Source organism: Passer domesticus, chromosome 17, assembly GCF_036417665.1.
Source record: "Passer domesticus isolate bPasDom1 chromosome 17, bPasDom1.hap1, whole genome shotgun sequence".
NCBI classification, from domain to species: Eukaryota; Metazoa; Chordata; class Aves; order Passeriformes; family Passeridae; genus Passer; species Passer domesticus.
This window is the reverse complement of record NC_087490.1, coordinates 8,260,843-8,279,951: the sequence shown is the minus strand read 5'-3', so window position 1 is coordinate 8,279,951 and position 19,109 is coordinate 8,260,843. Positions and strand designations below refer to the sequence as shown.

At 40.4% G+C, this 19,109-nt stretch overlaps 1 protein-coding gene across 3 annotated transcripts in view; it reads right to left on the bottom strand.

Annotated features, from left to right (window-relative positions):
- GALNT9 (polypeptide N-acetylgalactosaminyltransferase 9) overlaps positions 1 to 19,109 on the bottom strand; it is a 129,330-nt gene that overhangs the window by 8,656 nt on the left and 101,565 nt on the right. For all 3 annotated transcript variants that reach the window (XM_064392127.1, XM_064392128.1, XM_064392129.1), the window contains 3 exons: positions 7,834 to 8,019; positions 4,262 to 4,399; positions 1,860 to 1,955 (listed from right to left, as the gene is read on the bottom strand). In XM_064392127.1, coding sequence (XP_064248197.1) covers positions 1,860 to 1,955; positions 4,262 to 4,399; positions 7,834 to 8,019 — 420 coding nt within the window. The remainder of the gene's footprint in view (positions 1 to 1,859; positions 1,956 to 4,261; positions 4,400 to 7,833; positions 8,020 to 19,109) is intronic.

Sequence of the window (19,109 nt, the reverse complement as noted above, 5' to 3'; positions counted from 1 at the left end):
ATTCTGTCAGGATTGAAGAGTATGAAAAGCAAACAGGACTGTACTAAACAGGGAGAGACGTTCCTATTGGTAGGACACCAGTGATAACCCAACTGGGGAAAGGGAGTTCCATATTTATATGAATTTATATTCAGCAGGCATGTACAAATAACCCAAATCTCGGCTCAGTAAGGGTATTTTATGTCCTATGCTTGAGATGAAAAATGTCAGAAATGGAAAGCTAAATGCAGCAGACAACTACGCTCACCCAGCCTGATTAGAAGAGGGGCTTAAAAATGTTTATTTAATATATTAAAACGCTTGCTGTCAACACCTTTCATGCTATGTGCTTGAATATCCTTGATTAGGGTTTGTGCAGCTGCGGTTCTCACACTGAATTAATTTTGTAAATTGTGGTGAGATTATAGAAGTTTTCCAGCTGTGTAATCATTAATTAACTTGGCTGCATTTGAGTGGCTCCAACCCATGCTTGTCTGTGAAATACTCAACTTAGATAAAACATCACCTCTGCCTTCACTTGGTGTTTCTTGCAGAATGAAAACTCTTTTCCTGTTTTTTGTTGATTTGTTTGTTTGATTTAAAGGGAAGAATTCACTGTAACTTATGCCCTCAACTGTTTTCTTCCCGAGGTGGAAATCAAAGCCTACTCTGTGAAACAGGAATCATGGAGGCAAACAAGTAGGTTAAGGACTTAAATTGCAAAATAAATTACAGTCAGAACCACTTATTTCATTACTCTTCTAAGTGCTAGCACACTATGATCGAGATGAGATGTTGCTAAGGGACATTCAGGAAGGACTTAAATTTGCAACTCTCTGTTCCGATTAGGATGGAGCAGGAGACTGAACTCTCTCTGAGCACCTTGACATCTCTAATGAGAGTCTTCTTGAGAAGCTAATTTACATCTATTTAAGCAATGCTATTTTGTTACCTTATTCAAAGGCTGCTCCTTCCACCTCTACTCTAGGAGAGTGTCAGTCAAATACTCCATAATGATCCTGCCAAAGGTGGACATTGTGCCAGTAGGAATTACAGTCTGTCTCGCTTTGCCTCCGTGGTGATGCACAAGCCAGGACTCCCAATCAATGTATGCATGACTGAACCTCAGATAATTGTTAAGCCTGATAAGGTCAGAGTTTATTTACACATGAGAATGTTCATTAATATAGTTTTGATTTAGATGCTACTTCAAAAGAAACAAGGATTGCATTTCAGAAAAAGCTCAAGTCCTGGATTTAAATAATATCCAACTTGTAGAAGTAAAATCACTGTAAGCATGGGAAAAAGAAATGTCATTTTTAAATCTTCAGACATCTGAAAGAAAATAATAATATGCACAGGGACTGACAAAAAAAAAAAAAAGAGAAATCTTCTATTTTAGAAAAGTCTTAGAGGATATTCTTAATTCCCTTTGAAGCTGATGTTAAATATGTGCTTAACTTTTTGCCTACTTGGGGAATCAAATCAGCAGCTTGATAAATAATTTCTGCCCAGGAGTCTGTTGGACCAAGGAACAGTTAAATTAAAGAGGTACCATGAATAAGTCATGTCATAGCAAGAAGAACTGCTCACTCACACAGACTACCTAAATTAATTAAACTTCAGTGGATCCCTGTTATTTAAACAAAGTAACATGATTCTTCTGTTTTCCTAACTGGCAATTTCAAAGTATGGATTCACATGCTGGACAACCTTGGAAAAGGCACCTGACAAGACTGGGGTAAAGCCAGACATTTGCCTTTGCAGCTCAGGAATTATACTGCCAAACTGAAACCAAATATATTCAATTACTCTTTGTTTCTTCTGAATATTCTCTGAGTTCAAGGTTTCTCACTCATGATGGGATTTTCACCCTTTACCTGGGAGGACATTCCATGGCAGGGATAAAGGATGGCTTTGTCATCCTCTTCGGCGCCCTGGTCCAGGCAGTAGCCGCTGGCTTTGCTGTTCCGCACCTAGAACCAGATCAGAATGAAAACTCCAGCTGGAAATTAATCCCTATTTTAGCCCAGTCCAGCTAAATCTCAGCTGTGCTACAGCTCCTGAAAAAAGTGCTATGTAAAACTGCTCTCTGAGGGACACATGCTACTCCTTCAGCTATGACAGGGTGCCAGCAGTGAATCTGCTCCACGAAAAGACATTATTTGGACAACCTGCTGGCTCTACACACCTTGGGTCACAGGTACATTTTTGTCAATTATTCAAGGATCAGAACTTCCTAAAATTCACCCTAAGAAACCCAGACCAAGTTTTGCTCCAAACTGCCAATGTGCAAACATAAAGTTTGACCCTGTATGCTGAGAATGTGGCTTTACAAACAGGATAGGAGCTACCCAGGATTGGTGTTGGATGCGACATGCTTTTGTTTCTTTCTATTGCCTATATAAAACAAAAAAAGCATGTAAAAAATTTTCATCTGAACTGAAAATATAGTACATTGTTCTGTACAGAAGTGACATAAACCACATTTTATGAAAGGGTACAGGTTCAGAGATCCAAGGAAGTAAAAAAATTCCTGTGCCTCCCTAGACAAGAAGAATTTACAAGTCTATAAAAACTGGGATGGAGCTCTTGTGAAAACACTTCCAGCCTTTCTCTTGAGGCTGGAAGCATTACCCACATATTTTGAACATAGAAAAACTTTAGAGATATCGTAAACAAGAAGTTATTTAGACAGACACCTCAAAAGACTCTACAGGTCAATTTTGGTTTAGACTGTGAAGTACCAGTCTGGGCACCTCCATAATTTAGAAACAGCTGCTGCATAAGGTGTCAGAAAAAAAAAATCAGTATCTATTCCTTCATATTATAGTGTACAAGCATAACAGGGAATCCAATTGGAGAAGGGGGCACACCAACAACTAAATTTCAGGAGGTTTATTTTATGGCTTGGGGGCTATAAAGGCTAAAGAAGATGAAGACAGCTTTATGAGATGGCTTTAAAAAAAGGGGAATTGAGTCACTAGGAAATATATTTTTACTACTGTTTCAATCTGTCTCACATCTACTCAATACATTTGTTTTTCTTGAAACTCACAAAAATTCAGACATCTTTTCCTCCAGGAAAAAAATCCAGAAGTACATTACAACAAGCTTGATGTCATTAGGATGAAACTGAAGACTGAAAGGGACCTAGGTTGGTTTATAACAGGTAAATAAAAAATGTTAAACAATTTGATATTTGCATCATTAAACTTCCTGTTTGACTCAAGAACCTTCTATGTGACAGCTCAAGAAGAACAAAATTTATTTTAGAGCCTGGATTGCTCAGGGTCTGGTATAATTGACACAACATTGGCACTTCTGCCAATGTTCTTCACTGTTAACGACCTTCTCAGAGCTGACAGACACCAACAGCTCCTCTTGAATTTACTCAGTGTCTTTTCTCAGCTCCTGATGGGGATAGTTATATTAGGATGCAAAGTGATATTATGAATAAAACTTCCACTTTGTATCAATGTCTCAAGTGCCTGACTTATTTTTGTATGAAGTCAATCAAATAGAAGAGAAAGGAACAGTCTCCATTTAGCTGTCTTGTGGGAAAATACATTGCCTTCGGATTTAATTGCAGCTCATGTAGACAATTATTTGAGCTCTGTTGACCACTGACATTTTCTTTATGATGTCTGTGGCATCTTATTTGGGAAAATTATTGCCTCAAACTTATGTCTCAGTGTTTTAAAATGAGATCCAAGGAGGTTGTGTGCAATTGGCAGTAAGGATGACTTCACCTGTGTCTCAGCATACACTGCAGTTGAGATGGCTGCGATACACAGAGTATCACAATACAAAATCAGAAGGCTTCAACCCATACACAGTAACATCAGGTCATTTCAGAAGCCTTCAAGCATCTGCAATTCTTGTTCTTTAGCCCAGTGTTTTATATTCCTCAAGTTCACACACTGCACCTGTGTGCCCTCTGTTCCCTCTGGTGGTTGGTCAGTGCCCCTGGGCACTCCATGCCTCATTGCTGTCAGTGCTGCTCACCTGCTTTTCAAATCTCTACTCGCTGGGGATGAGGCTGGGCCACAGCTCCACTCCCAATCACCACAAACTGTGTGCCTACAACCTGCTGCTCTCCAACAAAAGGAACAGGGCTTCTCAAAGCCACGCTCCTTAGTGTTGATTAAAAGGAGGGGAGGGCATTTTTGTTGCCACTGCTGTGCTGATGTGTAATTGCTTTGTACATCCTGATAGCCAGCTCTGAAAGCAGAGGAGTGCTCGAGTGCAGCTGTGATGTGTTTCCAAAGACATGCTGTACCTCTCCATAAGTGACTGTGTTATTGTAAACCCTCATCTCAGGGTACACGTTCTCCAAGTACCACTTAAAGCTCCGGCACTGCAGTCGCTGTCGCAGAGCAATTCTTTCAGAAACGTCTCCAAAGTCAACTCCGGGGTTCTGCAAAGCAGAAAACGAATAAAGAAATTTCACTGCACTGGCTTTATCGTTGCTATCTTTACTGAAATCAAACTGGAGTTCATTTTGTACATCAAGCTGTATTTCCCTCTTTTCCTTCTTTTGTTGTGAGCAGCAGCTCATCAAACAGCTGGTATTGAGTGCAGACAATAAATATTAATGAAAGCCAGTGGAAAAAGGACATAAAGAACAAAAGAAACCCCAAAATAAATCAAAATAATAAGAATACAATGAGAATGTTGTTACTTACAGCAGTTCTAAGTGTTTGCAATCAATCCCAAAGTCTTTGCTTTCAGATTCATTTAGAATTTAGGCAGTAATTCTGATCTAAAATATGGCAGCTTGGTCATGCTTTACTCCAGTAAGAGATTTGAGTGTTCAGTAAAGTAAATGATGTCAGAACAGATCTATTAAAACTTCAAAGCGAAGCTGCTCAAAAATCATTAAACTCCACTAAACATTCATATAGACCAGCATTCAGTTTTTACTAGAACTGGAGCTCATTTGCAGACTTGAGCACTACAGTGCAGTTAAACTCAAAACCTTTATCATTCTACTGCAGAATTTAATTCACATTTAAATACAAATCCCATGAAAGACACAGAGTGGAAGATTCAAGTTAATATGAACAAAGTCAGCCATTTAAAACTGGTGGGTCCCGAGTTAGAGTCTGTTGATTTAAAGTGTTATAAATCATCACAGTTCAACATTAAGACAGTAAGAGTTACCTCATCCAAAAACCTTTTCCGACACTACATTAATCAAATGGACTGAAACTGGGGAGTTTTGCATGAGATCTCTCTGAAGTGCTTTGTGCTTTTTCTCCAGAAGAATATCTGTACGTTTTACAGATTGTTCCTAATGCAGGGTTCCAAGACAGCAGCAAATCTTAGCTCAGGGTTTATTAAGATCCCCAACAGATGCCTGGTTTTCAGGAGAGAATACAAGTGTAATACTGAACAGGTTTTCCTATTTGCCACATAAAGAGTTTGCTGTGCTCACTGCTGCTTGCTGATGCACGTTCTGTCAGGAGCCCTCAGTGCAGCATCCATTCAAATGAATGTTAATTTACGTAGTACTTGAGGCTGCGTGGAAGGAGAGCAATCCTCTGAGGCACTCAGTGCAATAAATCATCCAATGTAAGATTCCTTTATCACTAAAATTGTCGAGGAATACATCCTAAGTGGGGATGTACCAAGTATTTGGTTAAGTGGAATAAAGCTGTGCTGATCTGCTGCTGAAGGTTATAGGAACGTGATCCTGCAGGTGTGCCCAAGGCCATCTGCTGATCTAGAGAAACATTATGCACACATTCCCAATAACCTGTGAGTCGTGAAAAAGGTGGTGGGAAGAAGAGTTAAAGTGGAGAAGTTAAGAATATATGTTACAGAAAAGTTAATTTGGATTGATTTTGTGGTATGAAAAAATGCATGTGTTTTACCTGCCTCTTTTCTGCCCTATTTAAAATGAGGCAATACAGTGCCCTTTTTTGCAGTGCTGTTTCTACAGGGCACAAGAGCAGCAAATGGAGCAGCTATGAAAACAAATTGAGCTGTGCTCACCCTCTGTGCCAGCTGCAGTCACTATGGGCAGGTTACAGTGTGATGGGACAAGAATGAGGTGTCCACAGGATTTACTTGGTGGACATATTCTTTTTAACCAGCTAGCAAGGTTTCTAATTCCCCCGCAGAAGGTTTTTTGATGGCTTATGCCAAAAGTACATTACTTCTGTCATCTGTATTGAGTAATGTCATGAGCACTAACATCAGCTTCCTTTTCCTGAGAGCTAATAAGCTTATTTTTATGATGCACATTTTATCAATCAATCAATTTATTTTATGAAAAGGAAATTTTAATGTTCAGTACTTCTGCTGATTTTATGTCTTTTATTGTAGATATGCCTAGATTTTTTTAAAAGCTCTGCTGTACAGCTCAGTGCAGAAAACTGCATCAATAAGTAATCTCAGAGAGATTAAAGGAAATCATGTTTTGCTCTAAATGCTTATTTAAATATCATCTTTTCTCAGAATTCATTTGCACATGTCATCAAGCAAGCAAATTTACAGAGGTTAGTTTTTCATCTCCTAATTGAAAACTGACCATTTTAGCAAGTGTATTTTATGTGTTCAGACAGGGCCAAAATGCTCATAAATTTTTAATGGACACTGCACTGTCTTCTTCCTACTGTCACAGAAATCTTGTGTAGAAAAAGTGATGCAGTATTGCCTTTTGTTAAGGCAAAATAGTTCTCTGCAATTATGTCTTGTGCTAAAAGAAGTCACCAAAAACACATTGCAGAGAGTGTCCAATAATGAACAGCAGTGAGTGAATTTAGAGCTGTGAAAATATCTGGCGTATTCAGACATCAAATGGACAAAGAGGAAACATTGCTCCTTTAAAATGTGTATTTTAAAAACTGTAAGGGGAATGAACAAAAATGGGGTTTCATGTATTAACTAGGTACCAAAGTATGAGCTTAGGACAGACTAAATCTAATGAAGTCTTTGACAAGACTCCCATGACTTTGATGAACTCCAGGTCATAACTGAATATTCCCAGACACCTCTGGGTTTGCATATTTTCCTGTTCTGATAGGAACATTCCTGCTTCTGTTTGCTTCAGCCCTGGGCAAACTTCTGCTGTAAGGGTTAACTAAACCATCCATACCTACAGTGTATGTTACCCCTCAGCTGCTCTCCCAGTGCCCCTTCACATGAATATTTTGGATGCAAACACAGCCAAGGAACACACCAACAGCCAGCTTCCACCTGGCTGGGATATAACATAAAACTCTTCAAGAATTGTGCTCAGTGCAGATGTAGCATGTGATATACTTACAGAAATAAATGATAAATGGAACCTACAGTTTATCTAATATTTATATTACATGGATTCCTAGAGGCACTCACACGCCATCGACAATTCTTATGCACAGTGAGAAGTAGAACGTGCTCACATTGCACCTCTCAGCCTGTGGACAATAAAGCTATTTAATGTGTGATTTTTTTATTGCATACTTCGTTTTTTATGCTGGTGAGGTCTACTGAGTCTCACAATGAATGATGATATTTATTTATGGACATTTCTGTTGTCCCCACTGTTGTAGCATATGAACACCTCAGAGTTTAACGGCGCCCCAAATTAACGACTTCTGGGGGAGCACATAAACCTGAGACATTTTGCTCTGGTTAAATTATAAATCTGTGTCACTGCATACAACAGTCAGGACTGAGTGCACAACTAAAGTTAGACTGAGGAAACAAGTTCTCCTGGCAGAACTCTCCGTACTGAGCACGCACCAAAGCACTTTCCCCAAGCTTCGTGCAGCTGTAGTAACGCCCTTCACCTCCAAGAGCTAATTAGGATCAGCTTAGTGTTTCTGCCTGTGTTGAGGCCAGAGTGTGGGCTGTACTTACTGCCATGGGGATGTTCCAGGCCATGTAGACGTGTGACTTGAAGTCATCCATCCAGACCTCGGCGGCGCGCAGGGCGTTGCGCTTTGCATAGTAGTCGATGTCGTTGTTGTAGGGCTTCTTGGTGCGCTCGATGTGCGCCACGCGGGAGCAGGGCAGCACCTCCATGCTGCCCCCGCACTGCCACACCTGGGGGGCACACAAAACAGACACGTGGCTTCTTTTTCCCCTCTAGAGGTAATGCAAGTGCTTCTTTGCAGGTGCGGGGTGTAGGGTGTTTGCTAGTTCAAAAGGATTGCGCAATTCTCTCGCGGCACAGGGCGGGTGGGTCTGAGGGGGATGCAGATGGCTGCGTTAGGTACACAAGGTTAGAAGGCATAAAGAGACAAGTCCTTCACCATAATATCACTGTTCTTGGGACCATCAGGCAGAGAATAAATTGTGAGGTGGTAACTTCTGCCATGGGCGGTATTTTAATCTAGTGTTTGTTACTGAAACTTCAACAAAAATCAGCCATGTCATCTCGCTGTGTTTGACACATGAATGGGGACTGGAAAGGGCTCTAAGGTCACCCCAGAGCCTTCTCTTCTCCAGACTAAACCTCTCCAACTCTCTCAGACTGTCTCCACAGGAGAAGTGCTCCAGACCTCTCGTCATCTTATCTCTGTACCCCTGAGCTGATGAAGAGGGCTAAAAGGGGCTGAGTGGAGACTGTGTCACCCAGCCTGGCCAGACACCATTGAACCCACACTGTGCAATTTTCTCCCTGCTGGTTGTTTACTGTCTGAACCCCATGGCAGGGGACAATGAGGACTTGTCTCTTTGCATCAGCAAGATCTGGATTGATCCAGAGTGTGGGAGGCTTATGGATTCAGCTCCTTCAGGTCTGCACCTAGTAGGAGAGTCTGAAAATGAAAGGTATTAAAATATAAGCAGTAATCCAGTACTTTCCAAGGTTGCCTTTTACTGAGAATAAAACCACATTTCTATAAAAGATGCATTCCAGAACTATACTAGGGCATTCTCCACCTAACCTGCCTTTTCAAGGACAAAGATAAAGTGCTTGGGAAGTGGCAAATGAAATCTCTGCTCTGGCTTTTCTTTTTTTAATACTTTGTTCGGTAATATTTACTTGCTGCTTTCCAAAGAGTTCCGTAGTAAATCACTTACTACTGAAATTTACATTTGATATATGGAATACACTGAAAAACACACTGCTCATAAATTTGGACTGATATGTGCTGAGGTTTTTCAGTGCAAAGAGGAAGCGCTACAAAAAAAAACAACAACAAAAAAACCAAACCAAATGAAAAAAGTTAATTGATTTTCACAATCAGATGGAGAAATGAGCAGCACACTTTAGTATACTGCTATTTGCCCAACCTAGCCTGGAAGTCAGCTATTTAATGCACAGCACATTTTTCTTTCTATTGATATGCTTAATGACCTTGTAACTCTTATTTATGTATTTTGGTACCAAGGGCAAGTACATTATCTGAGTGACAGATTTATTTCCTTTGAATGCCAGTGCTCACACAAACCTGAAAACGAAAAGGTACTAAACTGCAACATTAAAGAAAACAGTTTAGCTCATCTGTAAATTCAACACAAACAGTTATTTATCAGTGATAAATTCTCCACAGATGAAATCCACAGGGAACACAGACACCTGGCTTTGAAGGAAGCACAATAAAAAAGGCAGCAGCAGCCTCAGGCCAGATAACTCTCACTCTGTCTGATCCTGGTGCTCAGCTCTCAGTAGGGGTCTGGCTGTGGTGTGACTGCCCCATCCATAATCCCTTGGACTGCTTTCCCCTGACACTCAGTCACTTCTTCCCCTTTAGCCCAATTTTGCTTTTTAAAAATCCAACGTCTGCTGAAGAGGAGGAAAGAAGGAAGGAAACAGCCAGGAGATATTCAAGGAAATTTTTCTTCCTTAGAAGATGCTGAAATTTACCCCAGATGACTTTTTTTTTTTTTTTCCTGGGAATATGTAACTCTTAACATCCAGGGGATGTTTCCCTGGATAAGAATGGTATTTCCAATCCCAGAGAAAGAGAACTGGACGTAGAGCACAGGGGGCAAGGAATCAGATATTTGTGTATCACCAGCTGAACATCATCATGCCACCATTTCTCCACATCCCAGACAAATGTCACAGCTCCTCAGCTATGGTCATTTCTTTCCAGGCCAGACAAGGTCTCCTGTTTCACTTCATGAGGATCAGGTGCTGCTCAGTGGAGCACAGACATGACTCAGAATCTCCACACCCTTTCAGCACATGGCTAAGTACAGGGTGAAGATTTTGTCTGCTTCCCTTCCAGCCCAATAATTACTCAAACTTGCACTAAATAGAAGAGTGTCTGTAGTATAATAAAACATGTGCATCCAAAACTGGGCAAGATCCCAGCAGCTGAGAGCCATCCCGTGAGATTTGGATGAATACTCAAGACTTGTGCTCTAAGGAGGAGGATGGGATGTTCAGCTCACCTTCTCCTCTCTGGACACAGAGTTGAAAGGCAGAAAACCATTCCCTGTCTGCTTCTAACAAAGGTGAAAGAATAACAAAACTTTTACTGTTTGAGTCAGGTGAGAGAGGTGAGTCAGTGGCTGATCCTGAAACTGGTTGATTCCCATCCTCTTTTCATTCTCAAAACTGCACTTAATGACCCATTTTAACAGTAGCAGACAACACATTTCTTTCCACATCAAACTATGAAATTATGCCAGGAAAATAATTACATGCCTCTGTAAAGCATTTATCAAGCAGGATACTTAAAGTACCTTACTGAGGGAAGAAAACTATTTCTAACTGTGAACATAAAATGATGCCCAAGGCCCTCTAAAGAGACACATTTCAAGCAATCAGAGAAAACTGCCTTCTGTATCTGTGGCTTATCTTCTGGGACAACAACACATTTCCAGCCCAAGTTATTCCTCTCATATGGAGCTGCCAACAGTAAATGTGTGTCTCAAGGTTCATTTACTGAGCTGGTGGAAGTGTTACAGCCTCTGAGTTGCTGCCCACAAGGCTGTACATCACCGAAAATCCCACTCCACCTTCTTTTCCCCCATGGAGAGACAAATCCCCTAGAGAAATTTTGGGTTTTTCTGGCTTCACAGCATGCACTCATCAAACCTGTACGTGGGGCAACAGCCCAGGCTCCATGGAAGGCCAGAAGCAGCAGCAAAGCAGGATGTGTTCTCCTTGGCTTGGTGCAGCTGAGCAGCCCAGGGACTCAGCTTTGCCTCTGTGAGCATCTCACTGTGCAACATTTTAAGACATGATCAAGTAATTCCAAGAGACACTCAATTTATTTGCTAATTGTAGCTAATTTCTAATTTCAGCACTGCTCTTTAGGCTGCTATAAACAAAATTGATGGCAATTTAAATGTTACCATAGCCGTGTTACCTTAGCATTTTTACTGCTAATTATCTCAATCAACTTTTCTATAAACAGACATATTAAGTATTGAGAAGAACAAGTACCCCCATCAGGAGTAAATTACAAACTGAGTGATTATGTTTGTGTCTTGCTCTATAATGATTTACTGACACCAATTATCAGCTATTCCTGTACACCTGAGGTGTGGCTGTCCTACAGGAAAATGTTTATTTATGCAGCAGCCAGCTGGACATCACATTTTATGCATCAGAGGAAATCTGAGATGAGGCCGTGTCTTGTCTACCAAGGCCTCAATTGTGCATCAGCACAGTTCTCTGAAGGCAGGTTGGGTGCATTATTTAGAAAGGCTAATAAAGTGCTGAGCTTTAATTCTTGCCGAACAAGAATAAATTTTCCAAGGAAATACATTTTCTCACAAGTACTTTCTGCTGAAGATTGTAACCATCTTTATCAGGATTTAAAAAAATTAAAGTTAAAAAGAGTTAAACAAGCCTGGCCACCACTAAGTAGGAAGTAGAGCTGGCCAGAGTGCTGGGCTAATCAATTCCTAAATCTTGGCAGTATACACAGAGAGAACATTGCTGATGTGCTCTCCTGCCCTGCAGGTGAGACCTGCTTCCAACAGCATCATGTCCTGCAGAGTGAATGTCAGAGCTCAGAAATATCCTGGGATTTAATATTTGCCATTTTTAGCATTTTAAATATGATTCCTAGGATTTAATATTTGCCACTGGCAAGAGAGCAGCTGCAGCTCCCAAGAGGCTCTTGCTAATTAAAGGGAAGGCTCTTCCCTCTCTATGGACTTGGTGCTCTTTAAATTGAATATCACATTATTGTGTACATTGAAGTGACTGCACAGGGCTATTTAATTTGGTACAGATGATCTCACCATAAGCAAAATCAATAGGTAAAAATAAAAATGGCATCAGTAAGAAGGAAAAGCTGGGGAGACAGTTTTAACTTTGAAAACCTAGACTGGAAGTAAAGACTGTGGTCCTTAAGAACTTTGTACCTTGCTGGGAATTTTGCAGTTTAAACACCCTGGTGCCCAGTGAGAGAGAAAAAGAAAAGTCTCAGATTCTCTGTTGCAGCTCTTTTTTCCATCAAACAGACTTTTGATTTAAGCAGCTGGAGAGATGAGGTATTTCAGAATGTGTAACAGTGGAAAGGACACTTCAGTGTGTGGAGGATTTGCTTCCAAATAAATCACCTTTGCCAACACTTTCATACCCTCTTCATGGACACACCAGTTCCAAACATTCCTCTCAACACCACAGCTTTATAGATGCCAAAGCAGCTCCAATGGAGTGTGACCAGGCATTTGCAATGTGTTGGTCTCTACCTCTTTTAAACCCTGACTTTTCCAGGAGAGCTGGGGTTAGTCCAGCTTTTCTGATAATATAGAACATGGAGTAATTAATGAAATTTTCAGTACCCTGAGGCTCTGAGCCCATTTTTCATAGGCAGCAATCTTTCTGGAGGTGTCACTGCACAACATGCATGGGTGCTGTAGCAGCTTTGTGCTTTATCTGCTTCCAACAACTTTGGACATTTCAGTGACCCTTTCCTGAAAGGAATAATCACAGTCCAGCTGTAACAAAATGGAAGGAGCCAGCTTCAAAACACATGTGTCAGCAGGGTGCCTCATTTCTGACATACCCAGCAGAGGATGGCACCTGGCACTCGTGCCACGGCCCTGCCAGAGGCAGCATTTCAGCCATGGATGTTCTGCACATCCTGAAACAAAACCCTGCTGCTGGAACAGGGCTCTGATGTTTTGTGGAGCAGTTCTGAACTCCGCCTGAGCAGCACTTCACAGAAGTAGTCTTTCAGGTTTCAAACTTTCTTTTCTGAGTGAAGGCAGCAGAAGAGATGGAGGAGTTTTTTAAAGTAGCTCAGATATCCCTGTTTTATGATATTCCAGTGTGGGAATTCTTAAAAGTCAGGGATCTCAGGCTTTCTTCGATTTTCAAGGCAAAGCCTACCAGAAAGAGATGTCTTCTAGTCTGCCTACACACACACCTACCACAGGATTGGAAAAGATTTTTCTATGATGAAAGAATTTCCACATGTTTCAGAAGTTTTGTTGACCTAAATTTTAAAGAATAACATCAATTTAAAATGTTTTCACTAACAGAAACACACGCTCTTTGTTACCCCCACCTTTGTTCCCCACAAAAGTTTTTCTGAAACCAAGTAACTGATGATTTTCAGAATATCTCCTTGGTGTTAAAAGCTTTTTCAGTGTAAGATTACCTATATATATATATATATATATATATATATATATATATAATCTGAAAGGTCAGTTTAAACTGAAAACACAAGTCTTTGTTATAAAAATAGAACAACACAATCTTTTGATAACATTAAAACCAGTACTTGTTGTCTATAAATTTTGCCAAAGCAAAGAGTTTTCAAAAGAAATATTTTTGGTTTAATTTATCAGCTGGATCTGACAGAGGGATCAAATCTGGTTCCTTGAGGTGACAAAAATCTGATCTCTGACAGAAGCTGCAATACCTGAAGGGCAGGAGGACACGTAGTAAATTCACAACAGCAGGCATCATTGAGCCCTCTGCAGCCCTGTAACACCACAGTGTAAAATAAATTCCCTGTGTACTGCAGGTACAGGAGAATTCCTACTCTGGTGAAGTCAGACAGAAAGGTGACTCTTAATTCTTAAAAACCTGCTATTATTTCAGTCTCTCTCTCCAGTCAGCCATGAACCAACAAGGTCTAAATCAGAAGAGATTCTTCAAAGTACATTTGAAAGGTGACAATAAAATCCTTTCCCATCCGAAGCATGGGAGCTCTGTACTTATCCTCTAGTCCTTAAGGGATGTGCCAACTCTTCCACTGCCCACACTAGAAACAAAAAATTAATAGGAATATAGCACACTTAGTGTTCTTGCACCTCTGCTATTGACAATTTACGTGGTTCACTGAAAACTGATCTTTCAAAGTAATTTATAGCCTGACATTTTCTTGTTTTCTAATGGAGTCTTACGGATATTCTCTCCTGCATGTATTCTCAGAGCTGCCTAGAGAGTCATATTTAATCAGCTGTGCTAGATAAAGTGCTCTCTCTCTGTTTTTCACTTCACATAGGAAGATGTTAGAGACTGGGGAGCTGTCACAATCAAACACATCATATGGAAAAATTAATCACATGGTCTCATTTTTGTTCATCAACTGCATTTTTATCATCATTTTTAAAGCCAGCCATAATTATGATTTCAAAAAGTCCCAACTGTCACTTCTCAAAATAGCCTGTGCTAGTTAGTGGTGCACTTCTAGAGCAAAAATCTTTCCACACTGGGACAAACCAGCTTACATCAGAGAGACTTTTAGCTGCCAAAAAGAGACTTGAACAAAAGAAGAAATCACATCTCAGGATCCACAGATCTTTGTTTTGTCAGAGGTTTCAGGATAAATTTCTAACCTATGCAAGGACAGAAAAAGGGTCCTTGGTTGACTGATCATGACATTGACCTGGTGAAAATTCCTCCTTTTGGCTCTCAACTCCTGCTCAAAGCAGTTTGCAGATAATCTGCTCGCAGCAGATGTAGAGGGAGTGTGACAAAACCTCAAATAGGAAAGATAATTCTGTTATTAGGAGTCTTCTTACCCTACCTGTGTCAGTGTCCATCCTTTACTCTTGCTGCCCTGGAAGGCTGGAAACACAGAGCAGTGGTTTTGGACTAATGATTTTTGGAGGGTTGAATTTCCCCTGAGGCTCTCCTCTTGTTTTTTTTTTTCCTGGCTCAAACAGCAAGAACTTAATTTGAAGAGAGAAGAAGAGATATGAAGGATAGAGAAGTGCAGCCATACAAGTTTTTAGGATATGTCTGGCTCTAGTATTACTGCTTTATGATTATTATTTTTACTAATATTTCAGTTGTCCCAGTGAGGAATACTTGGAAGCTTGCTGTTTTTCCCACAACTATTACAACAGAGTTCAAGGGTGTGCTGCAAGATCCTCCTGCAGAGTCATTTAATGTGAATTTTATGGCAGACTCAAAATGATATCTTTTCTTTATAGAAAAGTTAAAGAATTTTTTCATAGGTGCTTGATTAGCCTTTAAAATTTGTTAGAATGTTTTTGAGTTTGACCTCTCAGCTTTGATCCCTTGGGGTTTTCTGGTATTTACAGATGATTTGATTTCAGAAAAAAAAAAAAGGGCAGTGGAACAATAACATTCTTGCAATGAGACACTCAACACATGCATGTTTTATATTTGTCTGGTGGCTCCTCAGCAGCAAATTTAGAGGCTGTCCTTCACATGTTACTTAGAGGTTACACAGAACCTCAAGCCAGTTAAGATCTCAGATGTGACAACAGCGAGAAGATAAAACCCTTCTGTTAACCCTCTTACAGAGGCAAACAGATAAGCAAGAAGAAATTGAAACATGTTCTAGAGAAACTCACACTCAGCAACTGCTATCTTGCTGTAAAGATAAACTTTTTGTGTAAAGAACTAGGGCTGATAAATTAAAAGACTAGCTGCTATGTGAAGGAGGAGATAGGATTTAAAATGATATTAAAAATGTCCCATATGCTTTAAATACTAATCCCATCTCCATAAACCCATATTTTGCACAACTTTTACAAAGGGTAATGCACCTTTGAAAAGAGCAAATCCCTCTTCTGCAAGGAAAATTCCAGACTTTCTGAAATGCTTTGCTGGTGAGGGATGGAAATTCAAAACCCCTTCAAGGCAAGAAGAGCAGCCTGACCCTGCTCAGGCAGGATGCCACTGCTGGACTTTACACACAGACTTCAAATGGCAAAGAATAAAATATCCCAAGCTCCAAAAGGTGGTGGTGGTTGAGGAATTCTTGTTTCCTGCTAGGGAAGTGATGCTGGACAAACTCCCCCTGCTCCAGTCTCCCTGACATCACTGCTCAGGGTCTGGCAGGCAAGTAAGCACTGAACAGTGGGAGAAGGGAGAAAGGACAGTCAAAGAGCAAGGTTTTCATTTTCAAAGGCTTGTTTTTCTTAGCAAATTAATGAATGTTGGCACCTCAAAATGCTCCAGGAGATGTTAACAGCTCCTAGCACGTAAATGACAGGCGTAGGAAAGAGTCTGCTTTGAGACAAACCCCCAAACTTCATAGACTAGAGATAATAACTCCATTTTCTCTGAATTCTCCTCAAGTCTAAAAGAGACTGCAGATTTCTGCTGGTCTAGTACCATCCATATATGTTGTGTTTTGCAAGCACAAATCATTTTTCCTCTATAAAGTAAATGAAATTTGGTATCTCTAATGTAGTTTGCTAATTGTCCCAGGCAGATGCTTCTCATAATGTATTCTTTCAGAATGCATTTGATGAGAGTAATTTTGTGCATTCTTACAAATTTACTCAACTTTTTCCCAAATCAATAGAATCACTGTCAGTCATTTCTGTAAATATGCCAGCACAGATCCTGTTTGTACTATGACTGTTAAAATTCAACAAATTGGCCTAGGAAAAATATAATCTATATGGGATATATGAAACAGCATTAAAGACCAGCCTGTTTTTCTTGTTCCTCACATCTTCTTCATGTGATTGCTTTAGGTTTTTTCTCCTCACTTATCCCAAAAGACCACAGAGAAAATCTCCCTCTAAGTTCAAACCCCAGCAAGGGATAAAGTCTTATGTACACTAAGCTTACACGAGAAAATCTGCAGCTGAGCTCCTGCAACATTTAAGTTCTTAGGAAAATACCCCTTTTTGCCAGACAGTGCTTTATTAACCTGCACCAGAGCACCAGGCAATGCTGGCTGGCCAGCTCAGCTGCTGAACACAAGAACAGGACACTCACTGCCACAGTCCAGCTCAGAGAAAAACCCAAGATTAGATAAACTGAGCATGGCAGCAATCTCCAAACCACATTTAATCTCTGGCAGATGCCAGGGGAAGATCAGCAAGAATACCTTAGGTCAGAGTAGGGATGCCTTGCTTGACATAGAGATGTTCACATGGCCACAGAAATCTCTTGAAGAGCACAAAACTAACCCTGCAACAGCATCTCCCTTCAACTGGCACCTAAGCTAAGCCAGAGGGAAAATAAAAAATAAAAGTTGTTAGACTTTTTCTTTTTTCCACCAAAGTGAGTTCTTAACTTTCTTGTGCCAGTAGTTCACACTTCCAGCCTTTTGCTAATGAAATAATACTTACTGTGTGCTCAGCCTTCAGAAAGAAGACTGAAAAATGATAAAATGCTTCCTGACATTTTAGCTGAGACCACAGGGAGGAAGAATAAGGAGTGGAATTTATTGATGTTTCAATTAAAATAAAGTAATTCTTGAATGAGAAAATATTGAAACAGACTGACTAATGAAGTGATCACAAAGGGTCTTTTCAAAGGACCCTAAGTGGAGTCATCCTCATTTGTTTTCTCTTTCCACAGCAGACCCTTAAATGATCTTTGCATATTGTCTACACTAAATCCTGCAGGGTTGCTATTTCATTTTAAAGAAAAAAGCTTTTAGGCTGCAAGGGATTCATTCAGTGAGAGCTATTATGCTTATTGTGGCTTTGCTGCAGAGCCAAGGGATTTACTATATGCTCATTAGATCCTGCTTTGTTCCAAAACAATCTTTTACGATGCAAATTTCAGCGTGCTGATCTACTTAAAATAACATTTTCAAAAAAAAAAAAAAGAAAAAAAGAAAAAAAAAGGGTTATTAAAGTAAAAGCTTCTTCCAAGGCAGTACACTAGAAATTCAGATTAATTACTAATATTTTAGACTACGAACACATCTGATGTCTCAGCTTAAATTCAGCTTTGAACATGGCTACAAGAAGTCCCAAGAATTCAGTGTTCGGGGCACAAGAGCTCAGAGGCCACTTTGTGAAGCCATCACAGGTGAGGCACATTTGTCACTTGGCTGCTTGGTGGCTGAAGCACAAAAGCTTTGATTTGTTCAAGCCTTGGTGCCTGAGGCATGCACCAGCAGATGTTCACTCACCAGGACCCCCAAGGAAGATGCACAAGCTGAGAGCTGGGAGTTCACCAAAAAAAACCAAACAAAAAAACAAAAAAAACAAAAAAAAAAGAAGAAAGTGAGGCAAAAATGGGAAAAATGGCAGAAAAGGCAGAAAAATGGCAGAAGCCACTGTCCTCAGGCTGGATGCATGGCCCTCAGGGAGTTGTGGCAGTTTCCATCTCTTGTCAGGGCTCTTTAAACTCACCTGCAGATGTACTGAGGGTGAGGGGGGCACTCCTGTTTTTCAGAGCATTAATTCCACCTTGTTCCTCCTCTGTGACCTTCCTGGAGGAGCAGTTGTATGAACACAACGATGAATATTATCATCCAGGAGATGTACCTGATAGCTCTTCCTTAATAGTTCCATAAATCTTGCTAAGTCTTGGTGCTTTAGGTGAACAGCAGAGATAATCCTGCTGTAAGGAATTGTGTGAACTCCTCCCTCACACGCACAGAGCCCAGCCAGGCTGGTGACACCACATTAAAGCATTCTCTCCTGTGCCCTGAACAGCAGAACTCCAGCTGGAGCTAGAATTTGCACTGAAAACTGGTCTCTAGGAGGAAAATTAGTAAATATCTGAGGTGAGCAATAAGAAAAAAATCAGTTAGTATGGAAGTACTAACAGATCATTACAGTAATTCCAGGCAGCCCTTCCCACACTCCCATTCTGAATTAGATCAGCAAACTAAACATGCAATTTATGCTTAAAAAACTCACAAATCATCACCTGCTTATAAAGGACAAGTTCAGCTAGAGCACCTTCTCACTAAAACAACACATGGTTGCTGCATTCAGCTGATGTCCTGTTTTACACAGTAAGTGCCAAATCCTTAATAAACATTAGATGCAGATGTGTGTGAGCATGGCTTTCACTGGGAATGCTTATTTAC